The sequence below is a fragment of the Canis aureus genome, chromosome 5 (genome assembly GCF_053574225.1).
Source record: "Canis aureus isolate CA01 chromosome 5, VMU_Caureus_v.1.0, whole genome shotgun sequence".
Classification (NCBI taxonomy): Eukaryota; Metazoa; Chordata; class Mammalia; order Carnivora; family Canidae; genus Canis; species Canis aureus.
The window spans coordinates 36082335-36097507 of NC_135615.1; the positions used below are offsets into that span (position 1 = coordinate 36082335).

General features: G+C 44.6%; 3 protein-coding genes across 7 annotated transcripts in view; 1 reads left to right on the forward strand and 2 right to left on the reverse strand.

Annotated features, from left to right (window-relative positions):
- NRG2 (neuregulin 2) overlaps nt 1–6747 on the reverse strand; it is a 241148-nt gene extending 234401 nt beyond the window's left edge. The window contains exon 1 of the mRNA XM_077897475.1: nt 6601–6747. The gene's annotated coding sequence lies outside the window, so the exon portion shown is untranslated. The remainder of the gene's footprint in view (nt 1–6600) is intronic.
- On the reverse strand, nt 1192–12201 carry LOC144313957 (uncharacterized). Of its 2 annotated transcripts, XM_077897482.1 has the most exons (4): nt 11685–12201; nt 7009–7341; nt 1833–1891; nt 1192–1613 (listed from the first exon to the last, which is right to left on the reverse strand). In XM_077897482.1, the coding sequence occupies exons 1-4, from the start codon at nt 11887–11889 to the stop codon at nt 1611–1613; spliced, it is 600 nt and encodes a 199-aa protein (XP_077753608.1). In that variant the 5' UTR covers nt 11890–12201; the 3' UTR covers nt 1192–1610. The 2 variants fall into 2 exon arrangements, with proteins under 2 accessions (XP_077753608.1, XP_077753607.1); XM_077897481.1 differs by lacking the exon at nt 1833–1891.
- On the forward strand, nt 5268–13231 carry PURA (purine rich element binding protein A). Of its 4 annotated transcripts, none has more exons than XM_077897480.1 (2): nt 5268–5382; nt 11987–13231. In XM_077897480.1, the coding sequence occupies exon 2, from the start codon at nt 12134–12136 to the stop codon at nt 13100–13102; it is 969 nt and encodes a 322-aa protein (XP_077753606.1). In that variant the 5' UTR covers nt 5268–5382; nt 11987–12133; the 3' UTR covers nt 13103–13231. The 4 variants fall into 4 exon arrangements, with proteins under 4 accessions (XP_077753606.1, XP_077753603.1, XP_077753604.1 ...); XM_077897477.1 differs by lacking the exon at nt 5268–5382 and adding an exon at nt 5835–6328; XM_077897478.1 differs by lacking the exon at nt 5268–5382 and adding an exon at nt 5835–6189.
- Nucleotides 13232–15173: the final 1942 nt, after the last annotated feature.

The window sequence follows — 15173 nt, forward strand, 5'->3', positions numbered from 1 at the left end:
GGCCAAATAAAATAAAATGAAAAAAAATATGTTGAAGGATATTTGTAAAGAAAATGTAAAATTTTGACGTATGATATTTCATAGTAAAAAAACCCATGCTTTTAGAAAGGGCTGATATTTAAACTTCTCCAAAGCAGAGGAGAGAGAGAAAGGGATAGGGAGAGGGAGAGTTAGTTTATTGGCAAAGAATGCAAGCTAGGAAGGAAAATTGTCTAGGTTCAATTCTTAGCTCTGTCACTTAGTAACTGTGTGATTTTGGCAGTTTCCTTAATCTGTCTGCACCTTAGTTTTCTCATTTGTAAAATGAGGAAAGTAAAACTTACTTATAAGGCTGTTGTGAGGAGTTTATGAGCTAATATATTTACATAGTGCCATGTACATAATAAGAGCACTATATAAACATTATACTTTGAATAAAAGATATCTAAAGATTAACATCAATAGTGATATTTAATGAGAGAAACAAAAATAAATCTGGTAGATGTGCAATTCTTTATCCAAAATTCTTGGGGCCAGATAGGTTTCTGAATTAAATTTTTTTTTATATTTTAGGAATGTAACATATTATACTATCTATATTTTACATACCCTGTGTTGTCCTGGCAGTGGCCTCTAATCAAACACATGTTTCCATAATGAAATGCATCAATATCACACCAAATGGAATAATGAAGACTTTATAAATAGAGTCATGTCAGTTCAGATCAGTTTTTACACCAAAAAATTAAGAAAAAAAAATGTTTTGGAATTTGGAATTGCAGATAAGGAATTGTGAAGCTTTATCTATCATAAATCTTACTGTATTAAGTAATGGAATAATAACCATGGGAAATACAGAGCAGCAATAATGATATTAAATGATAAACTTTTCTGAAAACCTAATGTGTACACAGGAAATTTGAAGAGTTTTTCTCCCTCAAGAAAAAAAAAGATGTATACATAGTTGCCACATGGGTTGTTACCTGGATTATAGTTGGGTGACTTTATGAGGCATAAATTTTTCATTATGTCTAGAACATCTCCCTAGATATTCTCATGACTATTTCAGCTCTCTGCCCCAATGTTACTTCCTCAAGGATTCCTTGATCACGCTATTTAAAATATCAGGTGGGAGGCATGCACACAAACAATCACACAATGAACTCTTGCCCCTTTACTGCATTTCTTTTCTTTTTAGTACTTATCACTATCCAGCATTATATATTTGTTTATTACCTGTCTTACTAAACTGGAAACTCTATAGGAACAGGGATTTGGTTATGTTGAAGCACCTGCTATGATGGCTGGCAAACAGGCAGTTGATAGATATTGTTCAATAAATGATTTAAGAAAATAAGCCTGACTGATAAACAGTGGTGAGTTCTGAGAACTCGTCTTCATATAGCAGGTAATACTTTCCAAAAGGAAATTCAAGGCAAAAATAAATAAATAAAATGCCATCTAAACATCACCTGTAATATGTTTATAGAATATATATATACATATAAATAGAATTCCAGAATAGTAATTTAAAAACATTTCTTCTCGGGGTGCCTGGCTGTGTCAGTCGGAAGAGCATGTGACTCTTGATCTCGAGGTCGTGAGTTTGAGCCCCACCTTGGGTATAGTGATTACTAAAAAAAAGAAACGTTAAAGGTTAATAAAAGGATTTCTTCTCTATAAACATATTTATCAAGTAAATATCGATTTACTAGCTAGGAAGTAAAAAAACTAATCAATATACTTACATTCCATTTATATTTAATACTTAATTTTGAGTATCTAAGTAGATAAGAAAAAATATACTCAAAAATAAAAATACTAGAGCACAAAATATTAAAGAAAGAACTTACCTTGTATTTTTCCCAGGGAGGATTATCTTGATTTTTCCCTTGATGTATTTTACTCACCACTGAAAGAAACCAACTGATTATCTAATTGCAAAGTGCCACTGCATTTGGTTATAAAAATCATCTAAATTAGCTTCAGAGGGCAGTGTAATCTGGTTGTATGTACACACTGCTCCAGGTAGTAAAATAACAGCTCATTTATATTTTAAAGTAAACAAAGGAATTTGGGGGTCATCATAAAATGTGCAATAACATTCAATAGTACTTTCATTCCAGATAGATTCACTCCTTGGAAAGGCCCAGGTTTCCTTTTCCTTTCTAACTTCTCCCATAGGTCAGTTTTGACTTGGGAAAGGTGCAAATTGGAATTTAGGCCACACTCTTGGTAAAAGTATCAAATATAACAACCATTTTCAAGTTACCATACTATATCTTACAAATTGACATTCCACTGATCATGGTTAAAAGTAATAGCATCATTCCAATATCTATCTGTAACCTTTACTTTTGCACTTTTTTCTTTCCATTACTCTTAAACCAGGAAGACAAAAACAAAAAAGAAAAAAAAATCCAATAGCAGTTTAATGGCTTTCAAACTCTGTTAACCCAGATTATGGAAGGATTTTCTATCAGGATTATTTGAAACAAATAATGGAAATCGTGAATGTATATGTTTCCCACAGGAAGAGAGGCTCCCTGAAATAACACGAATTAGCACACATATCTGGGTCAAGTGGTGTTAACCAATGGCTCTGGGACGGGAAAAAGTAGGTAAAAAAGATGAAACCAGACAATCAATACCAAAAAGATCAGAGGCTCATAATTATGACAGTGAGATCAAGTCTAAATAATTACTGGCCTTTTTGCTCTTAAGCGATATATGGTGATAATGTAGGTAGGAGGATGAAGAGTGATTTGCCACAGCTCTGTGCCCTCAACAAGAGAGGGTTCTGCTTACCTGCTTTTGAGAACTGGTTCAAGATCATGTCAGCATTTAAGAAGTAAGCGGTCCACTTCAATAAATTCTACACCAACAAAGAAAAACCTGCCCTTGCTTAAGTGGAAATTCAAGATAACTAACGTAGTCTGTCAGGGCACATATGAACTAGACAAGTCTCGTGCTTCTGACTCTTGTCTTCAAGTCCCCAAACTGGAATAAAACCAGATAAATGCCTGAGGAACCACTTCACACCCCAAACACGTGCAAACTTTGTTCAACAGAACACCCTACTGCCAAAATGGAGTTGGCAGAAGTTTGGAGCAAAGGCCCCCAGGCTGCATGATTTGCTGGCACCAGAGAGCTTAAAAATCTTAACAGAATACTGCTGAGTTTGGGCTCTACCAGTTTGCTTGAGACTCTCTCCAAGTTTAACCTGAGAAAGATGGAAGCTGCCATCAAGAAAGACTTTATTAACCCTTGATCCTCTACCCAGAAATAATGTGCTCTCCCACTCCTGATGGTCATACTTCTATATTCTTTCACAGTGTATACCATAAATCTAATGCAGTCTATTTTGAAACGCATGTAAATTCAATTTTGTTTGGTAGCTTGGACAAAGGGGTACAGAGAGAACTACTGTAAATACACAAAATTATGATAAAGTTCTACTTAGAGAATTTTTTATCCAAATAGCCCCCATACATCACAATTTATTACCCTCAAACACTGCAGCAATAAGATATAGGATATCTGTGAGTTGCTATCAGTTTATATATAGTTTAACTGAAATTATCACTTTTTTGAGTTTGAGTAATGGTGGTTTAGTTTGTACATGAACAATTTAGGAAGCAAAGAAAGGAGCCAAGAAGAGTTCTTCTCTTCCACAAGGGTCAACAATAAGGTGCTATTTGGGATTCTCACAAGCTTGATGCAGTTTAATGAAGAAAATTGCACCCCAAATCTAAAATTGTAAGTACAGGTGCCTGGCTGGCTCAGTTGGTAGAGCATGCGACTCTTGATTTGGAGGTCATGAGTTCAAGTGCAACGTTGGGTAGAGCACTTACTTAAAAAATAAAATTGTAGTTAGAATACTAGCAATATACAACTAGCAAGTTTAAACTTATAAAATTCTTAATATGCTGTATTGAGAAACTATGGTTTGCTTTGAAAGGTTATTTTGTGCTGGTTCAATACAAGATCAGGCTTAGAGTGAAGATGCTACTTGCTCCTTATACAGCTAAAAAAAAAAAAAAAGCTTTTTAAAAACCTTCAAATCTTTCCCTTCAGTAACTCCATGTATTACTTTCTCTTTTGAAAGCCTTTCTGTTTTTCCTCCTCTAGAACTTCTTAAGTATTCTAATTCTCAGGTATGATTTCATATTTCTAATCTCCACAATAGAATTGGATGTATTTAGGACAAAACACTCTTTAGGATATCAAGTTGCAGAAGACTGTAGTTTTAAAGATATTTATATAGTAGTGCTGCCACCTAAAGATGAGGTGAATAAAGAAGCAATTCAAAAGAAATGACCCATCATTCTTAAACCTGTCTAAAAAATTTTACCCCTAACTAGGGATTAATAAACATTTTGCTGTTAGTATGGAATCCGAATTGTTTCACAATAACTTATTGCTCAGCTATAGTTTTCTATGGCAGAAAATTCCAACCTCAAACCAGTCCTCTGGGATTTGGGGTCTCCAGGAATACCTACCAAATTAAGCACTGCTTATAATACATGGGGAGGGGGAGAGGGACATCCAAAGACACCTAGAAGTAAACAATTGAGGGATCTTTGGCTTAGTGGATAAAGTAGGTAATAAAAGACCTAAGGTGTTTCCCTCTATCGGTGACAGACTCCTTGCAACTCTGAACAACTGACTTACATTTTTGTAACTCGATTTTCTCATCTATAAAATGGGGTTAATTTCATCTCACTCCTACTTGCCTCAGAGGCTTAACTAGATAAGCTTCCTTTAAAAAAGGTCTGGGCCTATAATAAATGAGTTTAAAAGTCTAATACTGCCTATTAAAAGGATATTTTACTGTGTATTGCAAGGTAACTTCGAAATAAAATATACTGTTAAATAAGTTAGGCCAGTGACTAAATTTTCCTAAAGTGCAGACTAATTTCTTTGAGACCTATTTAAATAAGTGACACCTTCTATTTATTTGCAGCTGATAATCTTTAATTGATCCATCTTCCACGTACGCGGTGTTACAGGATGGGAGATGTGACAGCATACAAAATGAGGGGAAAAAGTTGCTATGCACCAAAAATCCTGTCAAACTGGTAAAATTTCAAGAAAACTCTTAAAGGACATTTAATAGTTCTGCATTTCGTTCTTGCGTAGCAATTTATGAAAAATAACTCGTCTCTTCCACTTTCTCCCTCTCAGCCCAAGGACGCATAAATAATTTTTATCAGGGTTTTGTCCTTAGTCACAGTCCCTCAAAGGGGCCCAGCTTCACCTACACTGCGTGGGAGGCTGGGCAGCAGCCCCACGCTTCCTGTCAAGGATTCCTGGGGCTAGAGCCTGAACCTGGTCTCGCTGCTTTCTTTTTTATGCTAATTCTGCCCTTCTAGCCCTCTCGGCGGGCGACTGAAGGCCAAGGTGAGACCCTCCCGGGAGATGAAAGGCCTATTGCCTCCCGAGACGTGCGGGCAGAACGGGGGCGGGGGGAGAGGGCGACAGGGTGGTAGCTGCACCAGTAACGCCGCTTAGGGCCCTAAGTTGGAGCTGATGCAGGCCCAACGGGGTTCTTGCCCCGCCTGAGCCTCGCTCCAGTCTTCAAAGCCCAACGATGGACTGAGTCCTCCTAGGGGCGCCACGGGCGGTGAGTGGAGGAAGTGCGGGCGAAGAGGCCACAGGCTGCCCCCTCCTCGGACGCGCCTCAAGGCCTCGGCCGCCGGCTGCTGACGCGCCAACGGCGGAGAAGGCGCGCGCACGCGCAAGAGGGAGGCGGCGGGAGCGCGCTCGCCGCCCGCCGCCCGCCGCCACGGCAACTGAAACGGAGGGACGCGAGGGCGGAGGGCGCGAGCCACGGGGGGAGGATGGGGGAGAGATGGTGGGTAACGCGGAACGCGCGCTGACGTCGCTCGGAGTCACGCACGGAGCGCCGGGTTACGCGCCGACGTCTGGCTGCCACGACTTGCCGTCTGCGGCGGCGACGAGCGGATCCCGCAGGGGAAGGAGGAGGAGGAGGGAGAGCCAAGGGGGCTGTGAGTGAGCGGGAGAGGCAGGGTGTGAGCCGAACTTGCCCGCGGGAGGGAGAACGAGCGAGAGCCGAGCCAGCCGTCCGAGCCGCCTCCTCCTCCTCCCCTCGGCGTCCCGCCCCCGCCCGCCAGCCTGCCCTCCTTCCTCCTCAGCCGGCAGAGCCGGAGTGAGGCGCCGCTCGGCTCGCGCCGCTGTCCAGGACAGGTGTGCGCGCGCGCGTCCTCCTCTCCCTGCTCCCCTCCCCCTTTCCTCGCGCCAGCCTAGCGCCTGCCTCGCGCGCGCCCTCCCTCCCTCCAGCCCGCGCCCTCCCTCACCTGCGGCAGGACAGCGCCCGCCCGCCCGGGTAAGCCCCTCGCGACCTTCCGTGCTGCCACTGCCACAACTCGAGGTGCCGCCCACCCCGTCCCCTCTAATTGCGCTCTTATGCCCCAGGAATAATTACTGTACCATTGTAGACATCCTCGCACCCTCCCTCCGGGGACTCTGGCAGTGCAGCAACATCCCCCCCCCCCCGCCCCGTAGCGCACGAACGAACGAACGAACTCCCACCTCCAAAAAAGAACAAAATCACACGCCACTTAAAAAAAGGGGGAGGAAAAAAAAAGACAATCCTACCTCCGCAGACGCTTGTAGACCACCAGTGGTGCCGTTTGCTTAGCAATCCCTAAGCCCCATTTCTCCTGACCACCTTCGCCCCGGGCCTGGGACAGTGCGCCAAACGTGGCTGACACTCCCTGCACAACAGCCCTGGCAGGAGGGGAGAAGAAGGAGGGTTCTAGGCTTCACTACCAACCCCTCCTCTCCTCTGTTCAACCCCCACCCCCGCAATGCATACACCCGCCCAGGATGCGTTGTAAAAATAAAAAATAATACATTGGTACTGACATCGCAAATGAAGGCAGGCCCAAGGATGAGTGGCCCGAACAAGGCATTTTCGCAGCCCCACGGAGCTAGGTCAGCTCTACAGCTTCGTCTGCCTTTGTTCGGGGGCAAAAGGAACGGATGCGAAGTTGGGGGTCTTACCTTTGAGCGACAGTGGGCTCCGGAGGCGGCTGATATGTCTGTAGAAGGGACCCTCACAAATAAATCTGCCTTGATTCTGAACTTGGGTAGAGAAAGGCCCAAGTACGGCTAGGGCAACTTTCTTTGGCTCGTTGCTGTCTGCCCCTGAATTAATGCCACCTTCATTTCCGCTGTCTGTGAGGGACCCTCTTGAGGGTTCTAATTCGTTCTGTCGGGCCAGGTGCTTTCGGAGAGCTTTTTGGCAGCGGTGTCTATGCTTGTTTCCCGTGTCCTTGGAAGGGAGGTCCCAGTGCTTTACAATAGACGGAATTTGGTTTGACTTCTTTTGGTAGACTGTCAGAGGAGAAAAGGAATTTTTTTTTTATTACTTCAAGACCCCCCACTGCTTCCAGCCCAAACTAACGTTTGCGAATTGCTGCTTTGAAAATTGGAGTGTTGACTAGAGTGTGGAGAGTTGCTGATTTCATTCCTTTGGGTACTAGTAAAACCTTTTAAGCATCAGCCGGAAGAGAATGAGCTATTGACATTTGCATCGGTTCTGTTTGGGCCTTTTGGGTACATAAAATATCGGGTTCTTGGAATCTTTGATCGAATTTAGGATGCGTGCTACGTTTATTTAACTCTTTTGCAAATGCTTAGAATGAAAACATTTTGTGAAATGCGAGGGTTCTGTCACATGGATTGTTCTCTTCAGATTTTGGATGTTTAATTCATATCTTTAAACATTAAAATAGCATTGGAGAGGTATAATTTTACAGATTAGGTGAGCTATAGAAGGACAATGTGCATTTAAAAAATGATTGATGAAATACTATTACTATTAGTCTTTGTTGTTAAACGTGAACATTTACCCTTCATTTTCCTGGAAGATAGCCATGAGAAGAAATGGGTAATTCCTCCACTATGAACACTTGGAATTCAACATTCCACTTAGTTTTAATGATTTAGATATTGAAGATAATTGTCTAGTTTTAAAAAGGCATTTAAAGTAGCAATTGAAAACACAATTTCTAATGTTCTTGCTTCTCTTTTATTTTGGTAATCTGTGGTATTAATCAGCATATTGTCTGTTGGGAACTCCATATAGTCAAAAGGGTTTATTACCCAGTAGATTCCCTCCTTCCCAGTTTATTTTATAAATGTGTGTGTTAATTTTTACTTTTCAAAACTAAATTATTTAGAATCACCCATGGTTCAGGCTGAGGAAAAGTGAAGCTTTTTTCCTTCTTGTTCTGTCTAATGTTTGTTTCACTTGTGAACAATTTTTTGTTAGTAAGGGTTTGTTAACGACAGAGATAGTGGGATTGAAAATAAAGCAATCTCTGTTCTCAAAATGTGTGTGTAGTATTAATAAAAGAGCACAAGAAATATAAAGACATCAGATTTTTTAAAGTAAGCAAACTTTGAGTAGAAAGGGAATATTTTTGACGAATTTTAATTAACACAGATATTTTGCTGCATATTGATATATTTCGTTTCCCCTTTGCCTTTCCCATATTGTATTGAAATTATCAATTTAATTTTACAACTGTTTGTTTCAAAATAACAAATTCAAAAAGCCAGACACTGGAACTGACTTTTCATTTACTAAGTATATTATTTAGGTAATTAACAAGTGGCTAGAAGTCTTTTCAAATCTACAAATTTTCTAATGGAGTTTCAATGTTAGGATGCAAATCTAACTTTGAAATTCTTTTGAAGGTTCTAAACTTTTTAAGACTTTCGAGTCAATATTCATTCTTCCCAGGCTGCCTTTTAAGGCTACTATATTATCTAACCTAAGGAAAGCCGCCTTTCACCACCATCCCCTCCCCAGTCTGACCAAAGCCCCACATTTACAGGCTTATCCTGAAATTAACTTTTTGAGTAGTGAAAATGTGCTAAATATCCCACTTATCATTGAATTGTTTTGAAAAAGCCATTGTTAACCTTGTTTACCTTTTAGATACCATTTGTAAAATAGAGAAACTGGTATATAATGGCAGAAATTTTGTATATATATAATAAATAGCATAACATAAGTGCTTATTTATGTGGAGAGATCCAGGTCTCAGTTATTTGCTGATTTGAGCTTAAAATTCCCAGAGTAAGCATGCAAATGATATTTAACTTGTGTTTTGCCTAGAAACTTCATCATTTGCCTTTGCGCTGGGGAACTAAGAACTCAGTTTCTGGTGACAGACACTTTTTCAGAAAATCAGGGTGTTCCCAAACTCAAACTGTTTCAGAACCCTGGATGTAAACGTTTGGGACAGTGAAGAAATTTAGACTCTAAAGTTGGTCCAAGAAGGTGGGGAGTTTTAAACCCTGGTTTTCTGTCCTGGAGAAAGCAGTCATTAGCGTAGAAGAATGGCAGGGACCGTAAGCGCGTGCCCCCTCATCGCAATCTCTTTGGGCTTCTTGCTCCTGTGAGCCCTCTTAAAGGGGCAAGAGCTTGGTTCTGCGCAAGGTAAACCTGAGAAGAAGAACAGCGGCTCTTCTATATCAGACTTAAACAGATCTTAGCCTCATTTTACAGCTGGGAGTATAATACCCGACTCTGCTCTGTTCCGAGACCCTGCCACTCATCCTTTATGTCCCAGTTTGGGGCCAGGGTCTATCCAGGGTCCTGATTGCTACTGTGTGAGCTTGGAGGTGCCACTGCCTTTTTCTCACTTGAAATTTTGCCCAGTGGGAAGTTCACCAACAGGTCTTCTCTTCCCTTCCCTGCAGACTTGGAGACAAGGGAGGGAGTTCAGAAAAATCCGCACTAAAAGTGTACTATGCAATGCTGGAGAATGCCCCTGCCCAACTAAGGAGAAATTCTTTATGGGGTCCAAAGTCTGGATTTCTTTCTCTCAGAATGGGCCTCCTCTTCAGGGAACCATTTCAAGGACCACTGGATGGGTGGGTGGTTCTGGGGCTGGTTCCCACAGGACCACTCCAGTTTACTCTTTGGTAGCCATCGTGCTTTGCCCTGTTTCTTGCTCTTTAGCGGGAAGTAGCAAACATCAGCCCAGATCCAAAGAAGCTTCTGCTGGCTAGAACGGGGCCCTGGCTAAAAGAAGAAGGAAGCTGTGAATACTTAGCAGGCAGGTTTGCCTAGGTGATGAAAGGATATATTAGGGGCTTTGAGGGCTCAGGCATTGAAAGGCTTATGTCTTAGACTAGTCTAGGTTTCTTGATCATTAGTCCTCTCTACCCCTTTCTTTTCCAGGAAGCCTGAACAACTAGGTACTCAACAGTCTCTGGGGCTAAAAGAGGGAGGGAAGGCTCCTTACTTTGGGGGTTGAGGGATGTTCAGTGGGAATGGAGCCCACAGATGGGACAAATTTTTCTAAGGATAGAGGCAGCAATCCATTGTTTGAGAAAGCCAGTAGTAAAGCTGTGAGTATCCCCTGAGCCCCTTACGGAAGGTGATAAGGAGAATGTAGGGGGATTGGCAGGAGTTCCCCTGGAGATAGGCCTTAGCTTTCCTTCAACTGTTAGAACTATAGACTGCAGGGAGGGAGTATGAGCATTTGCTGTATATCTAGGAGAAAGAAAACAGGCCCGAGATGATGATTTAGATCTAGGAAGGTAGAATTCACTTATTTCCGAGTCCCTTTGAGAGACCAGGGACCCCCTTTGGCTGTCACTATCCAAAGATTCATTGGTTAATTCATGGTTGGTAAACTAGCTGTCCACCTAAAAACCATTACTTACTTAATGTTTTACTTTTTGAGGGGTGGGAGCTCTCTTTGACACTTAGTTGTTTCTGGGAGGGGGGGTGAAAGGGGAGAGCGACCTGTGTTAATGAAACCCGTAAGGAACTGCGTTTCCCAGGAAATTCCTGACATTTTTAGCTCGTGAATTTCCTAAATCTTGCTTGGTTTTCTCCTCCATTCTGGGTCCTTCCAGAGGGGAAGAGTGGGTTGGGGGCTGAAAGCTCGGCAGGGCCTGGTTCATCCGCAGAGCTGGCCGGCAACCCAGGCTGGGCTCAGCCTTGAGCAGGGTGCCCCCCTTCCCCAAATCTCCGAAGGAGGAGGGGGAGGAAGGCGGGCATTTGTGGTCCCAAAGGGGGCTGGTTGAAGGTTTTTGGGTGAGTGTGGGGTTTCTTTTTGATTGTTGCTTGGGGGGAAGGGCAGAGCCAACGGGAACAGGCACTGCGGGCACCCCGGCCCCGGTGCGGCTGCTGTCCTATGCTCAGCTCCCCCCCGCCGGTGAGTGCGCCCGCCCGCCGCCCGCCGCCCGCCCGACTGTGCGGGGCTGCGGTTGGGGGGAGGGGGGAGCGGGATCATCTGAGGCCAGAGCCGCTGCCTTGCGCGGGGAGGGGGAGCGGCGGGAGCGAGGGGAGGGACGGGCTAGGTGTCTGCTCCTCCGCGCCACTGCTGCCGGCGCCCCGTCCTCATCCCAGGCAGCCCCTTCTGCAGCTAAGGTTTACCGCCGCACCACCTCTCCTGTTCCTTGCCCGCCTCTGCGGCCAGGGCTCTGCGGTAGGAGACAGCCCAGTCGGGCAATGGGTGGGCCTGTCTGGGTTTGGGTTTGGGTCTGGCTGGGCCCCACAAGGAAGGGGGTGGCCGTGACTCGGTGTCCCCTGTCTGCAGTGAGCTCAGTTGCGCTTCACAGGCCCTTCCCCCTACATCCTCTCTTTGGGGTCACTGAAAAGCAGGGCTCAGGCCTGCTCCCTGTGCTTAGTATGGCAGTCCCCTTCTCACCCCTGGTCCCCCAACTCCCTGGGCCGAGGCCGCCCAGGGTCTGGCCAACAGCGACAGCCACAGTGGTGGTGGCGGCAGCAGCTGCGACGCGGCGCGTCCCACAACATCCCCCCCCCCCCAACCAGGGGTGTGGGGTGAGGGCCGGCGGGTGGGCGCCGCCTGGCGGGCGGGCGGGCAGGGGGCTGGCATCAGGGAGGGGGCGCATGTCACGTGCCGGCGGGCGGGTGGGCGCGTACAGTAGGGCGCCCTGCTACTGTACTGGGGAGTCAGTGCCCTGTTACCGGGTCTCGTCTCTCCCGCAGATCTCGCGAGAGTGGCTGACTGGCTGTGGGGGTTGCGGCGGCAGCAGGCGGAGCCGGGGAGGGAAAGCAGCGGCGGCTGAGGCGACTGAGGCGGCGGGCGGAGCGGCAGGCGGCGGCGGCGGCGGCGCGGCGGCGGAGCGCAGCATCATGGCGGACCGAGACAGCGGCAGCGAGCAGGGTGGTGCGGCGCTGGGCTCGGGCGGCTCCCTGGGGCACCCGGGCTCGGGCTCGGGCTCCGGCGGGGGCGGTGGTGGCGGCGGGGGCGGCGGCGGCAGTGGCGGCGGCGGCGGCGGGGCCCCGGGGGGGCTGCAGCACGAGACGCAGGAGCTGGCCTCCAAGCGGGTGGACATCCAGAACAAGCGCTTCTACCTGGACGTGAAGCAGAACGCCAAGGGCCGCTTCCTGAAGATCGCTGAGGTGGGCGCGGGCGGCAACAAGAGCCGCCTCACTCTCTCCATGTCAGTGGCCGTGGAGTTCCGCGACTACCTGGGCGACTTCATCGAGCACTACGCGCAGCTGGGCCCCAGCCAGCCTCCCGACCTGGCCCAGGCGCAGGACGAGCCGCGCCGGGCGCTCAAGAGCGAGTTCCTGGTGCGCGAGAACCGCAAGTACTACATGGATCTCAAGGAGAACCAGCGCGGCCGCTTCCTGCGCATCCGCCAGACGGTCAACCGGGGGCCCGGCCTGGGCTCCACACAGGGCCAGACCATTGCGCTGCCCGCACAGGGGCTCATCGAGTTCCGCGACGCTCTGGCCAAGCTCATCGATGACTACGGAGTGGAGGAGGAGCCGGCCGAGCTGCCCGAGGGCACCTCCTTGACTGTGGACAACAAGCGCTTCTTCTTCGATGTGGGCTCCAACAAGTACGGCGTGTTTATGCGAGTGAGCGAGGTGAAGCCCACCTACCGCAACTCCATCACCGTGCCCTACAAGGTGTGGGCCAAGTTCGGACACACCTTCTGCAAGTACTCGGAGGAGATGAAGAAGATTCAAGAGAAGCAGAGGGAGAAGCGAGCTGCCTGTGAGCAGCTCCACCAACAGCAGCAGCAGCAGCAGGAGGAGACCGCCGCTGCCACCCTGTTGCTGCAGGGTGAGGAAGAAGGGGAAGAAGATTGATCAAACTGAATGGAAAAAACCCACACACACATGCATACACACACACATACACACACACACAGCCACACACAGAAAATATACTGTAAAGAAAGAGAGAAAATAAAAAGTTAAAAAGTTAAAAAAAAAAAAGAAATAACTGTTAACTCCAAGGGAGCACCACCCACAGAACCTCCACCAACTGACAGTTTCTCTTCTTGACTTGCCACCCATCGCTGGATGTTGTCCACTTTATCCACCATATAAAACAGTAAGCAGCTGCTAAAAACAAAAAACAAAAAAAATACAAAAAGTAATAACATTATATGAACTGTGTTTCCTACTTGATTAAAAAATATAAAGAACTGAGTGTTTATTTCCCTAATTAACCAAGAACTTTTGTACACGTTTAAGCTATTATTATTAAAAGTGTTTGCAAAATGGTCAAGATTATAATATTGCTGAATTATATAAAAGTCCTTTTCATGTTGAGCTAACATTTGACTTTAGCACAAAAAAAGAGATATTTTAGAACACGTAAAATAATATTTTTAGTTTTTCTCATTTTGTTACCAAATTTCAAACCTTACATGGAGGTTATTATAGTATATTTGACACCCTATATACCTGTGATTAGAGATGTGTATATATATGAGGGCTAGGCATGCTGTGTGTCTGAGCTTTGTCTAAATGTTATGCAGAAGTTTGTAGAGTTAAAGGTACGTAGGTTTAATTCATGCAAGGTAAACAATAAGTGCTCTCTTTTATACAATATGCATTGCATCTGGACCTTAAACATAAAAATGGTCAGTGAAACTTCTGTGAACATGAAGAAATTATTAAAAAAGGCATTTAAATGAAATTTGCTAAGTTGTGATTTTTATGGTTGGAACCAAAGTTATTCAAATAGTAAAAGGAAAAAGAGAAAGAAAGAAAAAGGAAATCTCCCATGATATTTTTCTGCATCTGTTTGCTTTGACTGAGTAGGTGTTTTGTCATTATTGTGTATATGAGATGTATCGTTCATAATATATTTTTTTTATTATGTGTAGAAAGATTTTAAAAACTAACGTGCAGCAATTTCCAGTGAACCTGTACTTGGACATCAGGTAGCGAGTCTATTTGTGGTCACTAGCACTGTCTCCTAAACTAGTAAGAGGTCTGAAGCTATTCTTTGATTTTTGCCAGTGCTATTAACTTATGTAGACCTGTTAAAAAGCAGAGCAACACAATTATAGTTATCCTACTGAGCCATGGATTCTGAGTTTCATTTTAAAAGTGAAAGCCAAGTTGGTATGTGTAAAGGATTTCCATGTAGCTGTGGTGCTAGTTATTACTGGCTACATTATATGCTAAGTGTATTTGTGTTCCCCAAGTGTACAAGCCTTCTATCAAAAGTGTGTTCTATAACTCATATATTCAAGGTGTAGGGTATGAAAATGCAAAGCTTAGGAGAGCACTTTCCCAAGCTGGTGTCCTCCAAACTGAAATTGTTTGTAACGATAGTCTTTTACAGGTTTTCATTTAAAGATGTTCGTGTGCTTTTAATTGACAACTAACTTCTTGCTGCTGTATAGTAAAATATTAATATATTTTTATCATTAAACTGCTGCATGACTATCATCTTTGAGTGAAGAGAAAATGTTATAAAAAAAAGATGCCTTAAACAGTACATTTTGGTTTGGAATTCTGTAGAAAATATTTTGGTTAAAAAAAAAAGGATCTTGTCTGATATAGAGAGTTCTGGGGATGGAATTGTTTCTTGGCAAATCCAGCCATATAGATCTTACTGCTGTATGTAGAAGACACCACCTGTAGGAGCTGGAAGGTATCAGTGCTTCTCACATTGTAAAGCATTGGCCTAGGAAGGTGAAAGAGTTGTCTTTTTGAAGGATTTTTTTTTTTTTTCTTCTGCTGGTTCTTTGGGTTTTGATTTGATATTTTAAGCTCCCTGGTTGAGTGTGTTGTCTTTGTTTTTGAGATCTACTGTATGTGTTGAATAACAAGCTATTTCCATTGTACTGTGCATTTTCCCATTAAATTGTTTGCTTTTAATATTCATACAATGTTAAATATGAGGTGACCGTACAATAGT